The 23625-nt window shown below is 38.1% G+C and overlaps 1 protein-coding gene across 14 annotated transcripts in view; it reads right to left on the reverse strand.

The window, feature by feature from the left end:
* The window catches only part of SUCLG2 (succinate-CoA ligase GDP-forming subunit beta), a 426327-nt gene that overhangs the window by 277890 nt on the left and 124812 nt on the right, over nucleotides 1–23625 (reverse strand). For all 14 annotated transcript variants that reach the window (XR_010155641.1, XR_010155638.1, XR_010155640.1 and 11 more), the window contains exons 3-6: nucleotides 13497–13596; nucleotides 12542–12632; nucleotides 4898–5050; nucleotides 2660–2749 (exon numbers count right to left, since the gene is read on the reverse strand). Coding sequence is in view for 10 of the 14 variants with exons in the window: in XM_063806902.1 (XP_063662972.1) it covers nucleotides 2660–2749; nucleotides 4898–5050; nucleotides 12542–12632; nucleotides 13497–13596 (434 nt within the window). In the remaining 4 variants the exon portion in view is untranslated. The remainder of the gene's footprint in view (nucleotides 1–2659; nucleotides 2750–4897; nucleotides 5051–12541; nucleotides 12633–13496; nucleotides 13597–23625) is intronic.

Consider the following 23625-nt stretch of genomic DNA (forward strand, 5'->3'; position numbering starts at 1 on the left):
CAAATGCCTAAACCACATCCTAGATGAAAATTAAGTAACTTAACTTTCAAAGTCACGTTGAACCTAAGGTACCTCTAAGATACTATTTCTTTAGGAAAAGATCATTGATGATTGTTTAAATGTTTTCCCTTCTACACTGTCCCATCTGCTCATTGTACACTGGCCCTCTAGAGCATTTCACTAATCCCTACAGCTTGAGCAAGCCCCATAAAGCAGAGAATCCCAAGCCTACAACTCTAATGCACAGCTTTCCCTGGGATCCCAAGCCATATATCCCTTCTACTGTAGAAATACACTCAGGTGTCCCTAGATGAACAACTTCCAACATGTCTACAGCTGAGATCAACCTCTCTCTCCCTCTGCCCCCTGCCCCCCTCCCCCACTCTCTCCTTCACATTCCTTTATCCGTCCCTCTTCCTGTATCCTCTCAGCCAGCAGGCAGATGTCTACCGGTCTGTGAGCCCCTGAGGAACAATGGTTATTTTTCATTGTCTCTTTTCCCCAAGGCACAGCAGACTGAGCAGCACCCTATCAGTGCTCATTCCAAGCTGCTGAGAAAATGAAGATTTAAAGCCTTTCATGGAGTTAGCAGTGAAAAAAGAAAAAAACAAATTAAAACATTTTATTTCCGTTCCTCGATAAATTAATTCAAAGGTATACTGACAATATGGCCACTTACTGATCCCTCAGTTCTCACATATTCATCTTCCTTCCATAGGTAACTCATTTAAAACCTAGAGTGTTTCAGGTACCAGGAAAACAAGAATAAGCCATTTAAGAGCTGTAAATAACTCTTAATTTTCTCGTATAATATGTAGTGAGGGGGCAGTATCTTGTGATGTACATTATACTGTTATTAACTTCTCTAGAACTCTCTATTATGTTCACCTCCTGAGCTTTTAAATATGTGGTCAGCAGATTTTGCCCACTCCAGATTTATTTGTCTGCCATGAAAAGCCACCTATTGCTGAGCCTCTAGGAACTTCTTCAAAGTGGACACCTAGAAGTGTTGTTTCACCTAGTCATGCACATGACAAATGTTTCTTGGGCAATAAAAATAGATGCCAAGCACTTTGCCAGCTGCTGGCAACACAGCAGTGAGTAGGATGGACAAAGTCCCTGCCGTGGTAAAGATTAGGATCTAGCAAAGGTGACTGCAAATAAATAAGAGAAATATACAGATGTCCAAAGTGATATGGAGGAGGCAGACAGGGTCACTGTGCAACTCTGGAGCTGACTGCCGGACAGTGCAGCTAGACCACAGTGGCTGTATGGAAAACGGGCTCTTGGTGACCACCACTGCTACAGGAGAAGCCCCTTAATAAACATCAAATGAATGGCTAATGTAGCTGGTATCCTCATTCTCAGGAGGTGAAACCAACCACTGTAGCACATATTCAGGAATCTTCCAGGATCTTCCTTTCAACAGATCACTTTCCTGGCATCTCTTTGCTAGTCTCAGAAATGGCAATTAGTTCCTCTAACTGTCCGTCGAATCCTGGCCCCTTCTCTCTCATCCTGAGGTTTAGTTCCAGATGACCCTGTTCCATTCTAACATCTTCAATCTTTTGCTTTCAAAGTGAGCCTTTATTCATTTTCAAGTAAGTGGTTTCCCTTCATTTAAGCATATATATTTTTTAAAACCTTATTCTGTTTTATCCCTCTTTGACTTGCCTACTGTTGCCATTAAACTTCCAGAGAGAGTCAATCAAAAGAAAAAGACAAGACAGAAAGAAAAGAGTGCATCATGTACTGTCTTATGGGAATAGTGCTGCCCAACCAAATTAAAGGACATACTCTGTAACCTTTTCATAAAGCCCCAGGCCAGAGAACATACACACATGCACACATACACACAATCTAGGGCCATTAAGGTGGCCTCTCTGAGTAACAGAAGAAGGAACAAGTAAGTTTATCTGATTTAGCTGTGGGACTAGGAAGCTTGCCCCACTAGACACATAATCAGGTGCCATGGGCTGGAACAAAGGCAGAGCAGGGGACGATGCTAAGACAGATTCTGTCCCTCAACAGCTCTGAGGCCAATGTTTTGGTCTTTGAAGCCAAGGGATATTATTACAAAATTGGCATATTTTAAGCTGTTCTCAATAAAATATCAAGTTTATGCCATCAATATTCATTTCAAATGCCCATTAGCTATGAAAGAATAGCAATTAGCTAAATAACATGTATTATTAATATTAATACCAATAAGAACAGACCTTTATGGAGCAGTACAATAAGGACTTTTACACATTATTCTACTGAATCCCCACAATAAGCCTCTCAGGAGTTGTCATCATTCCCATTTTATAGATGATGAAACTAAAGTTCGAATGAGCTGTATCACATGCCTGCCAGGTGGCTAAGTACCAGCAATGCTACAGAAAAAATAGAGATTACCATCTATCATGAAGTGTATGTGTCCACATGCAATACACATGCACACACATACCAAAATACATTCAAAGACACATCATAAACATCCTCTTTTAAAACATCAGGGAAATATTTTTCTTCATCATAAACAGCTGGAGGAAAAAATTATAAAACAATAAATAATCCTGTTTCCTGGTAATCACAAACACTAGAGGCAATGAAGCAAGTTCCCAAATGTTTTCTGAAACAAGTCAGACACACCATCCCCCAATGGCTTATATACCTGGCTTTTCAAAGGCCCAATGAAGCCTAGATTTTCTGCCATCCGCTGAGCTTGGCTGTCCTTTATTCCTTCAAAAATGTCAATTTGCTCCTAGTAAAAATAAATCAAATAAACAAAATTCAGACAGTCAACTGAGAAGATTTACAACCTCAAAAGAAAATGCTTAGTATTTATTTGCAAATGAGTAATTAAAGTGTGGCACCTATCCAGAGATCTCTGAGCAGGGCTACCGCAGATGCCTGTAGGGTATGTTTTAATTAGCAGACCATCTATAAAAAAGCCCTTCCAAAAACTATATAATTCTTCATGGTGGCATGCTGACAAGAAAATCTGATGCCAGTTTTCACTTTTAATTACTATACAGATGGCATTGATGAATATTTAGTCAGTTAATTTTTATGACATCTTTTGGAAGGTTTCCAAAGTAAGGTTTTCCTGCCTACTAGTAGTTAAGTTTAAAGCCTGTCATAGACAGGTTAAATATTACCTTATGATTTAAACACTCTATTGATGATAATTATTACTGTTACCTTAGCTCTACAAAATGATATTGTCTCAAAGACACCGAGCACTGTCATTATACATTATTTCATGCATTCTCTTAACAAATGGAATGGCCTGCTTTAAATAATGTGAACTTTGAAAACAGCTAGGTGTTGTTGGTAAGTCTGCATATAAAGTCTCAATTCAGTTTCCAAGGTAATTAACTTATTATATAATATTAGTGAAAATATTTTAAAGCCAATCACTGCAGTATGAGTACAGCAGGTTTTCAAATAACGTTACTTCATTCAAGGTCGTTTTGTTATAAGGTTGAGAAAAAAAAAAAATCAATTCCCAGCCAAGGCCACTGTCTCTGTGTAGTCTACACATTACCCTCTTGTCTGAGTAGGTTTTCTCTGGGTCCCCCGGTTTTCTCCCACATCCCAAATCTGTACATGTTAGGTCAACTGGCACGTATACACAGTCCCAGTCTGAGTGGGTGTGGTGTGTTAAGTGTGCTCTGCAATGGGATGGTGTCCCATCCAGAGTGGGTTCTTACCTTGCACCCTGTGCTCCAGCCATCAGAGACCCTAAGCTGGAAAAACTGGATAAATAATTATCTTACTTGTTTTTATGAAATCTTTCTGAAACGTATATATAGCTCCTATTTATTTTAATGTGTAACATTAGAAGTGTGCTGGTCTTTATTTAGGAGTTGAGTGATGTTTTGTGAGCAGAAATATGCTATAGGAACTTAACTCTTGTTTATATCAATTAGCCTATGTATGGTAACATTGGTTTCCTTATACATCGTTTCCATTCAAGTCGCAGTTTCCAAGAACCTGTTGAGGATGCTAAGTGGGTGTTTATTGTACATTATTTAGACAAAGAGATTTAAGAAATAAAATCTCCCCTTCTCAAAGGGAAACAAAAAAATCATTTTATAAAAGAAATAATGAATGTTTCTGGTGGAAAATTTTAATGTAATTTTGACCCCAAGAACCCAGATTAAAAACTTCAATTTTAGTTCTGAAAACTTACGTTTTTCTCCTCATAGCTGACGTAGGTTAAGAAGCACTTTATACACATCACCTCATTTAATCCTTATAATCCCACAGGGTAGAAATCACCCCATGTTCATTTTACTGATTTAAAAATGAGCTTTGGAGACTTTGAGAAACTTGTGCTCTGATTAAATTTGACCTCAGATCTCTGACTTGAAACTAATCTTAATATCAATAAATGAGTCCAGATTTCAAGGACTGAAAAAAACTGATAGCATCTGGACTTCATAAAGATTCTAGTTTACATCAAGAGTACTGAGAGAACTCAAGACAGTTTCTAGTTCACATCTGCTAAAAGAGAATTCATTCATCTCCTAGGAGAGAATTTCCAGATCATATATAATATTAAATGAAAGAGAGTTAACCATAAGAAATGAAAATATAGCAGTCCTCTCCCATTGGTTAATTCTTGAGGAAGACTGGATGGAAAGGAATCAGGGAGGAAGAAAAGGCAGGAAGAAGTAAAGAAGGAAGGGTGGGAAAAGCAAAGATAAAAAGTCCTTGAACACTGAATACCTTGATTCCACCCAACTTTCAACTGGATACCCAGAAAGAAAAAGGGCTCAGCATCTTCTTACCTTAAATTGTAGAGACAGATTTACTGCTCCCGGCCTTAGACTCCCCATTAAATATTTAACAGCTTCTACAATAACAATCAATTAATAGCAGGTAGCCCGGAATTTAAACATACCTTAAAAATGAGCTCTGGGTTTGAAGCAGCCACCTCTTCAATGTCGACGCCCCCCTGGGGGCTGCCCACCAGCACGGGGCCATTGCAGGACCGGTCCATCAGAATTGCCAGGTAGGTTTCTCTGGAAATATCCAAGGCTTCAGCAACCATCACCTACCACATTAGTGGGAAAGTCAAATTAATTCAGCATTAAGCTGATTTCTACTTGGAAATCTATACAAACTTGCTACACGAATCAAACGGCTTCATTTTCAGGTTCTTACAGCCCAGGGAGTGAGTTTGCAGAGCTTTGAGACTTCTGCTCTCATGGTGCACACAATGCCCATTTTCACCTCCTTAATTTTGATCCCATTAACTTGTTCGAGTGACAGGTATTTCGTTTGCCTCAAGGAACCTTCCCACTTTAATCTTCTTTTTTGTCCTTCCTCAAGAAACTGTGTCACTTAAGAAATACCCTAGAGAAGTGGCTGTTATTTTAATTTGAGATATTAACAGTACACATATATATTACTACACTGACTTTTCTCAGATTTCACTGGTGGAAAACCAAGCATGATTGCCACAGACGGATTCTTTTACAGTATGTCTGATGCTTCATATGTCTGTATATTTCTGTCTCTTTGATCACTATATTTTATTTCATTTTATACTTCCTTTTAATTTATAAAAAGAATATTTGCTTGTTCAAAAATAATGCAAACGATACCAAAAATATATAAATGAGAAAGTGAAAGCAGCTTCCTGCTGCACAGCTCTACCTCAAACAAACCCTCGGGCCCCAGGAGTCAGGGCAGATACGAGCCTACCAGGAACCTCCGTGATAACTAGAAAAAGGCACCCCTTCCTCTGGGAATATGTGGTCATTTGCCAGGGCCATGACTAGACAAGGGACAAGTGGGATGGAAGAATGACATTCAATTCCACAAGTGAGTGGGGACTCACTGCCTCAGCCAGGTGTCCTTTTGCTCTGTAGGACTTGAATTGCATGTAACAGCCCCACCAGGAAAAACCACTGCTGACATTCTAGTCCTTTTCTATGTATCTGCAAGCATTGCAGTAATGGAATAATCCTACATGTGGAAGCACATTATATACAGCAGGATGCCTTTCTTTTTTTTAATCTTTTTTTTTTTTTTTTAAAAAAGACAGAGTCTCACTCTGTCACCGAGGCTGTAGTGCAGTGGCACGATCTCAGCTCCCTACAACCTCCGCCTCCCTGCAACCTCTGCCTCCCATGTTCAAGCAATTCTCACGCTTCAGCCTCCCAAGTAGCTGGGCTTACAGGTGCCTGCCACCATGCTTGGCTAATTTTTGTATTTTTAGTAGAGATGAGGATTCACCATGTTGGCCAGGCTGGTCTTGAACTGCTGACTTCAAGTATCTACCTGCCTCAGCCTCCCAAACTGCTGGGATTACAGAGGTAAGCCACCACGCCTGGCCTCTTTTTTAAAATCTTAATACTACAACTTAAATATCTTTCTAAGGTCTTCTCTCTTCATTGTGATTACATGGTATTTATATGACAATATTTATTTAACCATGTTCCTGCATTTATTTATTTATTTATTTATTTATTCATTTTGAGATGGTCTTGCTGTGTTGCTCTCAGGCTGGAGTGCAATGGCACAATCGTGGCTCACTGCAGCCTTGACCTCCCAGGTTCAAACGAATCTCCTGAGTAGCTGAAACTACAGGCACGTGCCTCCATAGCCACTTAATTTTTGCTTTATTTTTTGTAGAGATGGGGTCTTGCTATGTTGCCCAGGCTGATCTCAAACTCCTGGACTCAAGCAATACACTCGCCTAAGATTCCCAAAGTGTTGGGATTACAGGCATGAGTCATGGTGCCTGGCCTGCTGACAGACATTTACATGAACTTCAATTTTCCTAAAATGCTACTTTAGTGAGTATTTTTGTGCATGTATCTTTGTTCATTTCTTTTAGTATCCCTGTAGATAAGTATCCTAAAAGTGAAATGTCTAGGTTTTAAACTGTGAATATTTAAAATGTTGATAAGTACTGTCAAAGTGCTTGAGAGAGGTTGTTCCAACTTATGCACCTAACAAGAACAGTGAAAGATATCTTGGATGTTTAAAGAATATAAAAACAATCCCATAAATAATCAGTAATAGATGTGAAAACAATGAAAGCACTAACATTGCTTTTCTTTTTTTTTTTTTTTTTTTTTTGTTGAGACAGAGTCTTGCTCTGTCGCCCAGGCTGGAGTGCAGTGGCGCGATCTCGGCTCACTGCAAGCTCTGCCTACCGGATTTATGCCATTCTCCTGCCTCAGCCTCCCAAGTAGCTGGGACTACAGGCGCCCGCCACCACACCCGGCTAATTTTTTTGTATTTTTTAGTGGAGATGGGGTTTCACCATGTTAGCCAGGATGGTCTCGATCTCCTGACCTCGTGATCTGCCCGCCTCGGCCTCCCAAAGTGCTGGGATTACAGGCATGAGCCACCGCGCCTGGCCTAATTTTTTGTATTTTTAGTAGAGACGGGGTTTCACCGTGGTCTCAATCTCCTGACCTCGTGATTCGCCCACCTCGGCCTCCAAAGTGCTCGGATTACAAGTGTGAGCCAACGCACCTGGCCACATTGCTTTTCTTACAAGTAGTTTAGTGATGGGTTCCACAAAAAAAAGTTACAGATTAAGTAGCATTAGATTTTAACTACTCAGATACCACAAAAACACTTAAGTTTTAGGTCACATGAAATGGGATAAATATATAATGATCTAAAAAGCTATAATGGAATGAATACAGAACTCCTCTTTTTCAAACTTTTGTTGAATTTACCATTAGTTAAAAATAAAATATATAGCTCTTCATATTGATTTATCAGAAATGGAAGTTCATAAGTATATAAAAACTACTTCTCAGCACATGGTGTTAGAATTAGCACAGAACCATTCTGATTTCAAGTTGGTTGTTCTCACCAACAATGAAGGTCAAACCATCAGTCAGTGCCTAATTCTCTCAGTCTTCAGGTTGCTTGAAACCGTCAATTCTTTCAGAATTTCTGATTGAGGGGTAGGACAATATTTGAAGCAAAAATACTTAGCCCTATTCTTTCCTTATAAAATACAGTAACAACTTGTCGTTTATAGAAATAACATAAAGTCTGCCTTTCTAAGCATCAACATTAATACAAACGTTTTAAGAAATTAAGATAATCATTTCTTCTAAAACTTTCTCTAGAAGAGAAAGCTGTTTTAAGAAATTTGATTGGCACAAAATACAAAATGAGGAGTGTGTTTGGTATATGCTTTTAGGTCTACTGGCATAATACTGTTCATTTTCTAATGCAGAGTTAGTTTAGAGAATAATACTTAATGACTTTCAGTAGTTATTCTTAGAGGCAACACAAAATTATAACTTTTTAGGATAAATGTCATTCAAGAGTCCTATTCTTAATCTTCAAAAATGTTGACAGACGTGCTCTGTATTCCACCAAATTTCTATTTGTGAAGCCCAGCTGCTGTCTGAAACAGCTCTTGCTTCATAGGAATAATGTATGACTCTTTAAGAAAATGTCACCAGGAAAATGATAATTATCAAGAGATAATTCAAGAAATTTTATACAACAAAGAACAGTTTGTTGACATCGTCATGTCTTCCAAATGACCGAGGATGACAGAGTATTTTAGGAAGTGTTACAGAGAAATCTAAATGGAATCCACAAACACTCATCCCTGAGCAACTCCATTAGAAACATTTCAAAAGAGCTTCACCTGTGAGTTACACAAAGAATATGTTGACACATCGTCTTTGTGGAGTCCACCAGTATAGAAAGCTTTTTAACTTTCTTTGACCTATCTACCGCTGAATCTGTTTTCTTAAAAATATCATGCTACTGGAATTGTGGTCAGGAGATGAGTGCTACCGTACAAACTATTTGTAACACACCCATGAACAGAGAAGATTAAAAGTACATTCTCGAATTTTAAGTTGATTACAGAGCAGTAACCACTATTGGTACTGAATCCTGGACCGCATGATGAGTAGCACTGTCTCACAGGCACTAGTACTAGCTCCAGGAATACATAACACATTGGCACAGACTTAGAAAACAAATATCTGATGTGCATAAATGTGTGTATGTGTTTAAATAGCTTCTGAAATAAATTTAGAATCAAAAGGTTCTATAATCTGGGGACTTCTACTTTTGAGAAGATGGAGTAGACATATTTTTCCCTATTCTTCCCGCTAAGTACAAATAAAAACCTTGGACATATATATACATAAAACTTAAGGTGACTCTGAAAGTTATAGAGAGAAGAGAGACTAGCTAGGGAGCTTGAGGTCCAAGGAAGTGCATGGTAGTGAGTCTCCTGTGTTTTCTTTGGCCTCATAAATCTCAGGCAGGATGTTGGGTGCTAGAGAAGCCAGCAACCCAAAAACATTAACAGGCACAGACAAAGAAATCTCCAGGCTCACATGGTTTCACTAGGGAACTTCACCAAGCATTTAAAAAGAAATCAACACCAATTAACAATGAGCATGTTGGACACTGAAATTAAGAATCCAATGCCACTTGTAATTGCTTTAAAAGAGAATAATGTATGTGTAAGTCTGACAAAACATATACCAAACGTATATGCTGAAAACAATACAATGCTGATGCAGTAAATCAAAGGAGACCTAAAAAAAGGAGAGACATATCATATTCATGGGTTGCAAGGCTTAACATAACAAAAAAACCAATTCCCTCCAAATTCGTATACAGGTTTAATAAGATTCCTATCAAAATCTCAGCAAGATTTTTTCATAAAGATAAAATTGTTCTAGATTGTACATAAAAAGGCATAGGAACTAGAACAGGTAAAACTGTTTTGGAAAAGAAGAATAAAGTGACAAGAGTTATTCTACTCAATTTCAGAATTTAGATAAATACAGTAATTAAGACTCTGTCGTATTGGTGGAGGGACAGCCACAAAGATCAATGGAACAAAACAGAGAACCCCAAAACAGACCCAAAGAAAGATGTCCAGCTGAATTTTGACAAAGATGTAAAAGCAATTCAATGGAGAAAAGATAAGCCTTTTCAAAAAATGGTGCAGGAGTAATTGAATATCATAGCCCTTTTGTCCCTTAAAAAATAACCTTGACCTAAGTCTCACAACTTATTCAAAAGTCAACTCAAAATGGATCACAAACCTAAATATAAAACATAAAACTATAAAACATCTAGAAAAAATATGAGAAAATTTTTATTATGTAGGGCAACGTAAAGAGGACTTAGACCTGATACTAAAAAGGTATAATCCATAAAGGAAATATTGACATATTGGACTTCATCAAAATTAAACACTTTTGCCCTGCAAATGACCCTGTTGAAAAAATGAATATGTATGTTATATAGTGTAACAGATAATACTTACAAAGCACATATCCAACAGTGGACTAGTACCTAGAATAACTCAAAACTCAATAGTAAAAACATAATCTAATTAGAAAATGGCCAAAAGAAATTTGCTTTGTCTCTTCATGCTGCTGTTACAAAATACCTGAGATTTGGTCATTTATAAAGTACAAAAATATATTGTTTCACAGTTCTGGAGGCTGGGAAGTCCAAGATCAGTGCACCACCATTTAGTGATACGGCCTTTCTTGTTTCATCCTCACATGGCAGAAAGTGGAAATGCAAAACAGGTCTAAGCTAGTTCCCTTCAGCCCTTTTATAAAGCACTACCAGGGATGTCCAATATTTTGGCTTCCCTGGGCCACACTGGAATAAGAAGGATTGTCTTGGGCCGCACATAAAATACACTAACACTAACAATAGCTGAGGTAAGAAACTAAAATTGCAAAAAAAAAAATCTCATAATGTTTAGAAAGGTTACAAATCTGTCTTGTGCCACTTTCAAAGCCATCCTGGGATGCCTGTGGCCTGTGGGCCGTGGGTTGGACAAGCCTGCACTAATCCATTCATGAGGGCAGAGCCTTCATGACTAATCACTTCCCAAAAGGCTCTGCCTCTTAATGCAAACCACAATGGGGATTAAATTTCAACATGCATTTTGGAGGGAGCATTCAGACCACAGCATCCATGAACAGACAATTCACCAACCACAATCTACAGATGGCAAATAAGCACATGAAAAGATGTTCAACATCTTTAGCCATTAGGGAAATGCAAATTAAAATCACAATGAAATATCACTACACACCCATAAGAATGGCTAAAATAATACCACCACCACCAAATGCGGGCTAGAATGTGGAGAACCCTGACCACTTACACATTGCTGATGGCAATGTAAAATGGAACAGCCATGCTGGAAAACATTCATCAGTTTCTTAAAAGAACTAATTATACAACTTCCACATAACCCAACAATTATCCCCCAAAATGAAGATTTATATTTATACCAAAAATCTGTTCATGAATGTCTAGAGTGGCTTTATTTGTAATAGCCAAAAACGAACCAACCCAGATGTCTTTCAACAGATGATGGTTAAACAAACTGTGGTAGGTACATCCATATCATAGATTGCTACACAGCAAGAAAAAGGACTGTAACAGGATTATTACACATTGTATGCCTATATCAAAACATCTCATGTACCTTATGAATATATACACCTACTATGTACCCACAAAAATTAATAAAAGAAAATGGAACTAAATACTGATAAATACAACAACTTAAGAGTTTTCCACAAAACTCTCCCTGAAAAGTAAAAACAGGATGTCACCACTGCAGTGTCCTGCAGCATGGTACATTGGTAGAGACCACTAATCTGTGACGCTATGTCAACAGAGCAGACAGCTGCCACCCCAAAATGCGGGACCCTAATTCGCTGTTAGGACAGGATCTTCTAACCATGGATGCTTTTCAGGGCTGACACATATGATCTGTGTAGTTGTAAAGGGATTTAATGTTTAGCTATAGCTGTCTCGAAATTTTAACACGGGTCCCTGCCTTTTTATTTTGCACTGGATTCTGCAACCCAGGTAGCTAGTTCTAGTGTCTGGATACACAAAAGGGATGGTGAAAGGTAGACTGGCAGGAGGGAGAGTTAGGTTCTGGTCTCAGCTCCACCACTCACAATTTCATGACTGAGGCAGGCCACTTTCCTCTGGGCTTTATTTTCTATGTGTGGATGAGGGGTGTGTGTCCACATGCTATACATACTTGGGTACTTCAGCTGACCTTCCTAATGCGATATACCCCCAGCAATAAAAATGGCTCAAAATTATAGTCATCCTAAAATAAGGAATGGGGCATTTAGAAAAACAACCACAATAGGTAATTCTGACAGACACGCCTGGGGTTGAGGGCCACTGTGTGGGAGCAGCGAATGTCCCTCACTGAGTATAAGGCTGTCACAGCAAGCACTTCTCAACTAAATAGAATGCATCTGTGTTCTCAGAGGGAAAGCCATTGCTCGGTCACTCACCCTCACCCACTTTTTGCTAAATGCTAATGACAATAAATAATATTACTATCATAGAGCCCTTTTTATTTCTCCTCCAAGACATACTACTTACTAAACAGATTAGATGAGCTTTAAAAAATAAAATGGCACACTGCCAAAGAGCAGTACTTCATTAGATTCTGTCAAAAACTGAAGGATGGTTTTCTTTTCTATTTTTTAACACATATATAGAAAATGACCCAAAGCATCCATATTACCTTGTTAACTTTCACACCTTCTTTTGGAGTTTGTTTTGTCGCTAGATTGTACCCAATCATCTGTTCAGCCAGCTGTCCCACAACATTAGGGCTAAGAGAAAGAGAAAACAAGCAGAAAATGAATGTTTGTTGAAAATCATTTAAATCAGAGTCCTTACACAGAGCCTCACGTCTACACTGCAAAGGGTTCACCTTCACCCTCACAAAATCCATGAGTCTTTCTGCTTATGTGCTGCGTGTTTAGCACTGTACTAGAGGCTCACTGAGAGCAAAATAAAAGTGAGTTCATGAATGAATAAATGAAACAAAAGATGCTTTGTGACCTCTTCACCCAAAAAAGTTACAGTCATAGTAAAGAGAGAATGCTGAAATGCACACCAGATTCAGATAAGGGTCGACTGAAGATCCGACAGTGGAAAACTGGGGAGATATTGAACAATGAGAGGGAAAGGAAGAGGGTGAAGATCAAAGTAAATAGTAAAAAGGTGTGTGACAGGAACAGGGAGGAGAGGAAAGTGTTCAGTGCTAGGAGATGCAAGAGATGAAGCTGAAAAGACAGGCTCAAATAAAGGAAGGCTTGGACTATCAGAGGGGAGGTACCCCAGATGCCACTGGTAATGGGGAGCCCCTTCAGGTTCTTGAATAGAGGAGTGACATTATGGAAGTAGCATTTCAGTTGGAAGTGGTATCATTTCCAACATTTATGATGAATCATTGATTGTTTAGGACAGAAGGACTGTCAAGTTTTCACCAATTAGTAAGAAAAATCATTTTGTGGGGGCAGAAGGAAAACTAGGGCACTGCCAGAGCCCTCTACCTATGATTTCAGTTTCTTCTAGTTGCTTTGGCCCGCTCCTACCCCACCACAACCACCCTCAGTGTGCCTTTCAATCTTGAGCAAGATCTTCCATAACTGCTTGGCCAAAAGACAAGGAATAACAACCTCCAGACTTACTCTTTTGTTAAATGAACACCTCCTTTCAAACCACTATTGAAGACACCTTTTCCTCTTCCTCCAGCTAAGATCTGGGCTTTTAAAACAATTTCTTTTGCATCTGAAAAAGAAAAATCCAGAGTTGGTAGCTGATTTTAAATTCTCGTTTTGTTTTTTAAGCAATAAGGAAAGCAATAATGGCACATAACTTCCAAGTAACTGGTAAAAGCTCTCTCAAACTAACTTTGAAAATAAATGCAATGAAGAACTTCAAAAAAACATCTATGAGCCTAAATACAAAGCTTGTTGACTGAGGATATTCAAATGCTTCCTACCAGTTTAATCATCTAATACTTGACCTTCCCAAGGGAAAGCAAGACACGTGTTCCCTTGCTCTTTTGAGTGTGTCAGAAGAAGCTAAATAAATCCTGGAAGGAGGTATTAATTTTACTGTGTAATGGCACTCCCATGTGGCAGAGGCACCAGTTGGCCAGTAAGAGGAGCTAACCATCAGGGATGTCAAAGGGAAGACCGGATTATGTGGGGGAAGGTTTAAAGACAAGACACAAAGGTCATAGTTAATAACTGCATTATTGGAAACCAACAGTTTTCTGAGCAGTTGTTCTATATATTGATAGGGTTGGGAAAGGGAGGAGGAAATGGATTAAAACTAAAAGCAAGCAATATTTTAAAATCATTGGCAAGGTAACAAAATATCCTGGGGGAAAGTGGTTGTGGAATCTTTGTTTCTCATCACACTCCACGAATGAAAGGACTCTCTAATCTTGACTTTTTAGACGAGAGTTATTAACACAAATATCTTCCCTTGCAGGGAAGTTGGGTGCATGAAGTAGCCCAGTGACAAATGGGGCCTTTAGCAAACAGGGTAGCTCCCCTCCCCAACCACCAAAACAAAACAAAACAAAAACAAACAAAAAACTGCCTCCAAATCAAATATGCTTAATAAACCAAATAGCACACAACTGCAGACCACAGCTGAGATCCTCTGTTTGTGAGTCATCTTTATTTAAAATCACAGAACCCAACTGATCCCCTATAAGGCCATGAGAGTATTCTGGTTCAGTATACCAGATTTAGAATCTGCAAACCCAGGTTTCGATCTGGCCTTCATCCCTCACCCAGCTGTGTGACATTAGGCAAGTTACTTAATGTCTCTGAAACTCGGTTTATTCAACTGTGAAGTGATGACAAGGGTTGTTTTAAAAATTAAATGAACACACATGAATGCTTTATCCCAGAGCCTGAAAACTTGTGATTAATGAAAAACTATTGCCTCGGCCAGTTAGTTCATTTATTACCTTTGTATATTGTAAAGAATGAAAGGAATCATTACAGAGATGGCTAAACCAAAAAACTAACAAGCGCTCCATGAAGTTTGGTTATTTCAGCTATTACTGTCACTGTCATCATCATTGTTACCCACAGGCAAGCAGGTAAAGGTTCAAACGGAAAGAGCTGTGGAAGGTTTTATCATCAAGGCAATGGGGAGCTACAGAAGTATTTTACAGAAGGCATTCAGCCAGCCGATGTCACACCATTGAGGCTCCTTCACTGTCTTCATTGGTTAGTCTTCTTGTCTCCTATATTTGCTTACACTCAGAAAGCTGAAGCCCACCTTCTTCTCAGAAGCAAACACAGTTTTTTCTTAGAAGGCTGTCCTGTGTACCCTCTGGCAATAATTTCTGCCCTGGATACGAACCATCACAACATTGGTCAAGCCCTGTCTTATAATAAACTGGTTTCCATCAAGCTGAGTAGAAGACAAATTAATTGTCAGAAACTCACAAGGAAAGCAACCAAGTAAAATGAATACATTGCATATTTAGCTTACTGCAAGAACAGTAGTAAGAGCAAGGATATCGGAGTTAAACAGACCTGGTTAAAATCTCCAACTCCACCTATCAATTTCTTTGTAGAGAAGAAACAACTGAGATTCAGAAAGGTAAAAGTAGCATGCCCTTCCGTAAAGCAGTCATATTAAAGAAGTCTACAGTGTAAGGATGATGTGAAGAATAAACGAAATACAGTAAAGTGCCTGGCACATTTTTTTAAAGTCAAAATATGATAGCTATCAACATTATAATAATTTTCAGCAATTAAGAAAAAATGGCACACAGGAAGACATTTCCTATTTTTCTTTGGAAGACATCAAGTGGAAAAAATGCCTTTTGCTGTCTACTCAAATTTTTAATTGTGATCACTTCAAATTCTTTACATAACTGGCATTCCATTGCCATTATCATTTTTCATATCCTTGTCATCCTGAAGAGATGCTTTCCTCTCTGAGCTTTCCAGCAGCAAAACTTGAAAGCCAGAGAGAATACCTAATTGGGCATTGTTAACTGGCACTACATAGGCTTGATTAGATCAGCTTTAGTCACTAACCATCAAGACACAGAAAGAGTTGTATCCTCAATGAAATGTTGTCAATTAAACGTGTCGCTATTTGACCTCCAGTCAAAAGTATTCCATGCAAAACAGTTGGTAGAACAAGCAACCAGTTCAGAGACTCTGAAACCACAGATCAGGACAAATAGAAAAAGACAACAACCTACGCACATCTGCAACATACACCCCAGGCCAAAAATGAGTTCACTAAAATCATCTCTTCGGATTACATCTCAAGTGCTAAATCAATATAGTAAGTCAGCAAGTCAGCAGCTCAAAATAAAGCAAGTTTTTCTCATCTTGAGAAAAACTCTCATGAAGTAATTTAATTCAAGGCTTATTTACTCAAGGTGCTGAAAATTAAGATGACAAATCCCACTCAACAGTAACTCGTCTCTTCATTCAGTATTTACCAAATTGATTCACATGTACTAAATGTCACTGTTTCCATTTATTTAAAGATCTGATCTCTCCCAAAACTCAAATTTCTGTTTTTATTTAACATTGCCTCTTGCCCCAATCCTGAACGGTATTAGAAAAGAAAAAAAAATCCCATATATGAAATGCAATTTTTGTCTGAATAAGACGACTTAACCATCCTTTAGAAAAACAAGCTAAAAGGACAGAGGAAGAAATTAACTCTAATAGGTGTTGGGGTTTTATTTTTGTTTTTTGTTTTAGACAGAGTCTCACTTTGTCACCCAGGCTGGAGTGCAGTGGTGTGATCTTGGCCCACTGCAACCTCTGCCTCCCGGGTTCAAGCGGTTCTCCTGCCTCAGCCTTCTGAGTAGCTGGGGTTACAGGCACATGCCACCATGCCCAGCTAATTTTTTGTATTTTTAGCAGAGATGAGGTTTCCCATGTTGCTCCGGCTGGTCTCAAACTCCTGAGCTCAGGCAATCTGCCCACCTCAGCCTCCCAAAGTGCTAGGATTACAGGCATAAAATAGATTTTATATAGAAGTAGACAACAACCTAGACATTGATAATTATATTATTGGACTCTGAGTTGGTATAACTTGGGTCTGGATAACTCCAAAGTCTTTGCTCTTAATTGCTATTTTTATACGCAGTAGCCTAAGTATGCAACGTCTTCACTAAATTTTGTTCCTTTCTTAGTGAGTTTCTGAAAATAACCAGTACTCATGGCTAGGTTTTCACTCAGTTTAATAGGAACCAGTTTATTAGAATTTACATATATTTTAGTAGAAAACACTGTAAGACATATCTGACAAACTTATAAATATGCAAGACTCTCAAACACAGTATCACTTAAGAGAACAATATTTAGAGCGATTTAAAAAGTCTAAGCAAAACCTTACTCTGTGGTCTTTTTTTACTCTATTAGCTGAATTATAACAATGCTTTTACAAATGTTTTCTTTTCATTCTTTACAAGTGTTATTATAATTATAATGCAGTTTTATACCAATTTTTATAGATCCCCAATAGTCACATGCTAGATAATAAACATTCTTGGAAGCAGTAGGTCTAAAGGGAAAAAAATCAATTCATTAAGAAAAGCATAATCTAAATAGAATACACATTTTTAATTAAGCAAGCTTTGTAAAATGTGGTTCACTTAATTTTCTTAGAGATGGCTTTCTGAAAACATATTTACACAAAGTAATGCTCACAAGACATATTTCAGAGCCATAATAGGAATCATAGTAAATGTCTGAAATGTTAATCAAATATATTGACAAAAGTAAGTTATTTTCAACTATTTTTTAAAAACAGTTCAGTGATGACTCAACTATTTGTGTTACTGAGCTGGTTTTTATTCAGCATTGCTCTTTTCTAAAATATAATACTTTCCTAAATGCTAAATGTATCACTGATACTGCAATGAGATGACTACTACAATGATCATCTATTTGGAGTCAATAATATTGGACTTGCAGAAACTGATTTCTGTGGTTCACTGACTGGAGCAAAATTGGAATATCCAGTTCTCAGCACAATTGCGTCGTGTAATATGTAGCATGGCAATCACCTTCCATGAGAGTTGATAGAATTCCTAATTGAGAAAGTTAAATTGTATTTCAGAATTTCAGATTTACCTATTACCAGAAGGCAAGGAGAAGGCAAAGTGGAAGGCAAGAGACGAGTCAAAAGATATTGTGTAAAGATGAACTTTAATAAAGAATATACAATTATATAGAGATAAGTTAGAGGCCTTGGTGCCAATTTCTCAAAGGAAATGAGCTCACTTCTATGTTTGCGTTACGACTTCAGAACCCAAACATAAAAATAGAGAGTTACCAATCCTCAATCATTACTATGATATCAACTATAGAATGACACATATTTCCTCAAGTTGTAACTGGGTCAATGGGAATAAGATGATACTGTAATAATTCTCCATATGTCAAAAGGCATCTTTGAGACTGAAATAATTATTTCAGCTTTCAACATGTCTGACATGGACTTTTCAAATTTGGGACAGAGAGTTTCAAACATACAGCACATTAGAATAAACCATTTCACCATTGGTCACATCATTTGACTGAATGAGACTGGAGATACATGGCTCTCCAGTAGACTGCTGCCCATCAGAGATTTGAATCGTATATGTCTAAAACAGCCACTTTCAAGTATAAGTACAAGACAGAAATAGAACCATCTCCAGGACAAGGATTTTATGATACAAATAGGAAGTTATCCAGAGAGATATTATTTCAAATCAAGAAATTCTTAACTGATAAGGCTTTCATGTAAGTTTTAAATCTAAAATTTCCCTTTGAATATGATTCCATATTATGAAAAAAAATCCTTTCTTTGGATACTGTGGGGGCATGATAATGCCATTTTGAAGAGTTTGATTATTTAAAAATGATAATATCTTAACACAAAATGTATTTATGCTTTCGATGGAATAATTTTAATTTTAGTTCCTATAAAAATTCCTAAAGTTTATTAAATCACAGTTTTTTCATATTTGCCATACTCTTAAAAATATTGTATATTTATTACTATATTATGGGCCACATTAAAATCTGTAATATAAATTAGGCTACTCCTCTGATCTTGTCACTAATCTTACTTATTGCTTTCATAACTGTTAATACACATTTTGTTGGTGATAAAATTTTTAAAGGTAAATAAAAATTATCTCTAGAAAAACCCAGTTCAGTTGTAACATCTTACTATTCTCAGTAAAAGATACAATCTTGCTCTTTTCATGTAGTTTAATACTAGTAAGCCAATCTTACATTGTGTCAATTATATTAAAAGATATATTTCTACACAAAAGCCTTAGGACAGAACTCCCTAACACTGATGGCAAAAAAAAAAAAAAAATGCCCATGTGACCTCATTCAACACCTGTAACTAATTAAAGAATTTCTAACATTGTAAGAATGAAACCACAGGACATTAAACAAATCTTTTGCAAATGAAGCCACTTGAAGAAATGACAGTTTTTCAGAAAAATACAAGTTTCTTCAAAAGAACAAACTTCCAGAAGAAATCTCTACTGATTAATTACAGGACAAAGCAATCCTATTATGATATACATTGACAGTAAAAATACCTGTGTAACACTTGTAATTTCAAGAGGTGCTGGAAACAGTCATGGAAGATGAAAAGCATTTATGAAAGCCGAAAGTATTTCTACTGTATTATGTGTATGTATTTAAAGGAAGTTAAGGAAAACTAGCTATAAAAAAATCATGTTTCCCCCTGATTTTCAAACCAAAGATGTGAGTCAGCCAGGGTTCAATTAAGGAGGCAGAACTACTATGACTTATAGACAAGGGATTTATTATAGGAATCGAAGCTTGCACACTTACAAGAGGAGCTGAGAAAAGGCAGGTCTAAAAGTGAGGTTGGAGGGTCCTAGGAGTCCCCAGCCAGCCAAGCAGAGGAATCAGCACCTCCAGATGGAGAACTGGATGGCAAAGGAGGAGCTGGGGAAAAGGACTTGGGACTTGCTGCCAAGTGCTACAGTTTGGATGCTTGTCCCCACAAAATCTCTCATTGAAATCTGACCTCCAGTATTGGAGGACAGGCCTAATGGGAGGTGCTTGGGTCACGGGAGACGATCCCTTATGAATAGCTTACCTGGAACTTAAAATAAAAGAAAATTAAATTTAAAAATAAATAAATAAACGAATTACCCATCCTCAGGTACTCTTTTACAGCAACACTAAATAGACTAAGACACCAAGCAAGCATCTCAGGATGGGCCTGGGTCCATATGGCTCAGCAGGATCAGCACTTGGGACAAACAGCTGGACACAATGCAGAGAAGAGCAAGAAAAGGCTGGAGCCTCTTGCTAACATCTCCACATCTGTCTGTCACTACCTAATCACAATGAACTGCAGGGAGTAATCACAAATTCTGTGCAAACTCCTCTTTTAGTCAACTCGAACCCAAAACTACACAGGGAAGGGGATTCTGGAAAACGTAGTTCCAGCTAAACAAGGTGACACAGTACAAGTCATCACACCTGATAGCTATAACATCTGACAGCAGAGCCCACAAGTGTTGCGGGTTGAAAATGAACAGCTCTGAAACGTTTCTGAGTTGCTTGAGAATCCACCTCTCCTTTAGTTGCATATTATTGAAGGCTACTTGACATTAAGGGGATTCTCTCGTCGACCATAACCAGTGATGAGGAAGGGAAGAACAAAAGGTGGCAACAGCCAGAACAGCTCTTGGTGTGCACACACTCATATCCTGCTGGTGGAACATAAACTCATGAAGGTTTCATTTTCAGAGCCAATTGGAATGACCATGAAATTTAAAATGTATGCAATATATACACTGTCTGGCTGCACCTATATTTAAAGATGTTCGTTTCACTTTTACAGCAATATTACTAATTTCAGAGATCATCCACCTTCTTGAATAGAAATCTTGTATTTTCCTTATTTTCTGTTATTTAAATCTGTTCCTCTCTCAGACCCTCCTCCATTGGTGATAGGCGCCCTCATAGGCAATCACAACTACTGTCCAGAATCTTTGCCCTGCTGTCTGTTCACTGCCATCATTCACTGCCTATGGTCTCTGGACCATACTCCTGCCAGTTTTCACACTAAACCTGAGACCTCTGTGCCTGCAAATCACCAAGCCCTGCTGCCCAGTCGTCTTCTTCTCATTCAGACACATCATCCGTCAGGAACCCTTCACCTTTCCAACCTGTTCTGCAATTTAGAGGAACTCATTCTCCAGAGAGTCAATGCAGACTGCAATCAAACTCCCTCTCACAGACTCCTGAGCCCAGTACAAATCAAGGATTCAGGCTGGGCAACTTATTTCATACAGCTGAAAAATGCACAACAGTTAAAAAGTACCTGGAATCTTTGAAGGCAAATAGGAGGGCCATCTGCTTAGGGCTCACAAAAAATCCTTTGATAGCGCAATCCTACTTCCATGAAAATTGACAAGAGAACTAAAGATTTTCATTGCAATGTAGTTATAATAGTGAAAAAACTAGAAATAATCCAAATGTCCACCAACATTTCGACACTATTGGGAAAATAAATTTTATGTATCCAAATAATGAAACAATAAAACACCATATGTACAGTCATTAACAATAATTAAGTATACTTTTTAAAATTATACTTTAGGTTCTGGGATATATATGCAGAACCTGCTGGTTTGTTACATAGGTATACATGAGCAATGGTGGTTTGCTGCACCCATCAACCAGTCATCTACCTTAGATATTTCTCCTAATTTTCTGTTATTTCTGTTATTTAAATCCGTTCCCCTCTCAGACCCTCCCCTACCCCCAACCCACCGACAGGCCCCAGTGTGTGATGTTCCCCTCCCTGTGTCCACGTGTTCTCATTGCTCAACTCCCACTTATGAGTGAGTACATGCACTGTGTGGTTTACTGTTCCTGTGTTACTTTGCTGAGAATGATTGTTTCCAGCTTCATCCATGTCCCTGAAAAGGACATGAACTCATCCTTTTTTATGGCTGCATAGTATTCCATAATTTATATGTGCCACATTTTCTTTATTCAGTCTATCACTGATGGGCATTTGGGTTGGTTCCAAGTCTTTGCTATTGTGAACAGTGCCGAAATAAACATACATGTGCATGTGTCTATATAGTAGAATGATTTATAATCCTTTGGGTATACGCCCAGTAATGGGATTGCTTGGTCAAATGGCAATTTCTAGTTCTAGATCCTTGAGGAATCGCCACACTCTCTTCTACAATGGTTGAACTAATTTACACTCCCATCAACAGTGTAAAAGTGTTCCTATTTCTCCACATCCTCTCCAGCATCTATTATTTCCTGACTTTTTAATGGTTGCCATTCTAACTGGCGTGAGATGATATCTCATTGTGGTTTTGATTTGCATTTCTCTAAAGACCAGTGATAATAAGCTTTTTTTCATGCTTGTTGGCCACATAAACATCTTCTTTTGAGAAGTGTCTGTTCATATCCTTCACCCACTTTTTGATGGGTTTGTTTTCTTCTTTCTTGTAAATTTGTTTAAGTTCCTTGCAGATTCTGGATATTAGCCCTTTGTCAGATGGATAGACTGCAAAAATTTTTCTCCCACTCTGTAGGTTGCCTGTTCACTCGGATGGTAGTTTCTTTTGCTGTACAGAAGCTCTTTAGTTTAATTAGAGCCCATTTTTCAATTTTGGCTTTTGTTGCTATTGCTTTGGCGTTTTAGTCATGAAGTCTCTGCCCATGCCTATGTCCTGAATGGTATTGCCTAGGCTTTCTTGTAGGGTTTTGATTGTTTTAGGTCTTATGTTTAAGTCTTTACTCCATCTTGAGTTAATTTTTGTGTAAGGTGTAAGGAAGGGGTCCAGTTTCAGTTTTCTGCATATGGCTAACCAGTTTTCCCAACACCCTTTAGGAACAGGGAATTCTTTCCCCATTGTTTGTATTTGTCAGGTTTGTCAAAAATCAGATGGTTGTAGATGTGTGGTGTTATTTCGGAGGCCTCTGTTGGTCTATATCTCTGTTTTAGTACCAGTACCATGCTGTTTTGGTTCCTGTAGCCTTGTAGTGCAGTTTGAAGTCAGGTAGAGTGATGCCTTCAGCTTTGTTCTTTTTGCTTAGGATTGTCTTTGTTTTAGGGGCCCTTTCTTGGTTCCATATGAAAGTTAAAGTAGTTTTTACTAATTCTCTGAAGAAAGTCAATGGTAGCTTCATGGGGATAGCATTCAATCTATAAATTACTTCGGGCAGTATGGCCATTTTCACAATATTGATTCTTCCTATCCATGAGCATGGAATGTTTTTCCATTTGTTTGTATCCTCTCTTATTTCCTTGAGCAGTGGTTTGTAGTCCTCCTTGAAGAGGTCCTTCACAAACCTTGTAGTTGTATATCTAGGTATTTTATTCCCTTTGTAGCAATTGTGAATGTGAGTTTACTCATGATTTGGCTCTTTGTCTCTTAATGGTGTATAGGAATGCTTGTGATTTTTGCACATTGACTTTGTATCCTGAGACTTCGCTGAAGTTCCTTATCAGCTTAAGGGAATTTTGGGCAGAGACGATGGGGTTTTCTAAATATACAATCATGTCATCTGCAAACAGAGACAATCTGACTTCCTCTCTTCCTATTTGAATACCTTTTATTTCCTTCTCTTGCCTGATTGTCCTGGCCACATCTTTTAATACTATGTTGAATAGGAGTGGTGAGAGAGGGCATCCTTGTCTTGTGCCAATTTTCAAAGGAAATGCTTCCTGCTTTTGCCCATTCAATATGATTTTGGCTGTGGGTTTTTCATAAACAGATCTTATTATTTTGAGATA

This window comes from Pan troglodytes, chromosome 2 (assembly GCF_028858775.2).
Source record: "Pan troglodytes isolate AG18354 chromosome 2, NHGRI_mPanTro3-v2.0_pri, whole genome shotgun sequence".
Taxonomy (NCBI): domain Eukaryota; kingdom Metazoa; phylum Chordata; class Mammalia; order Primates; family Hominidae; genus Pan; species Pan troglodytes.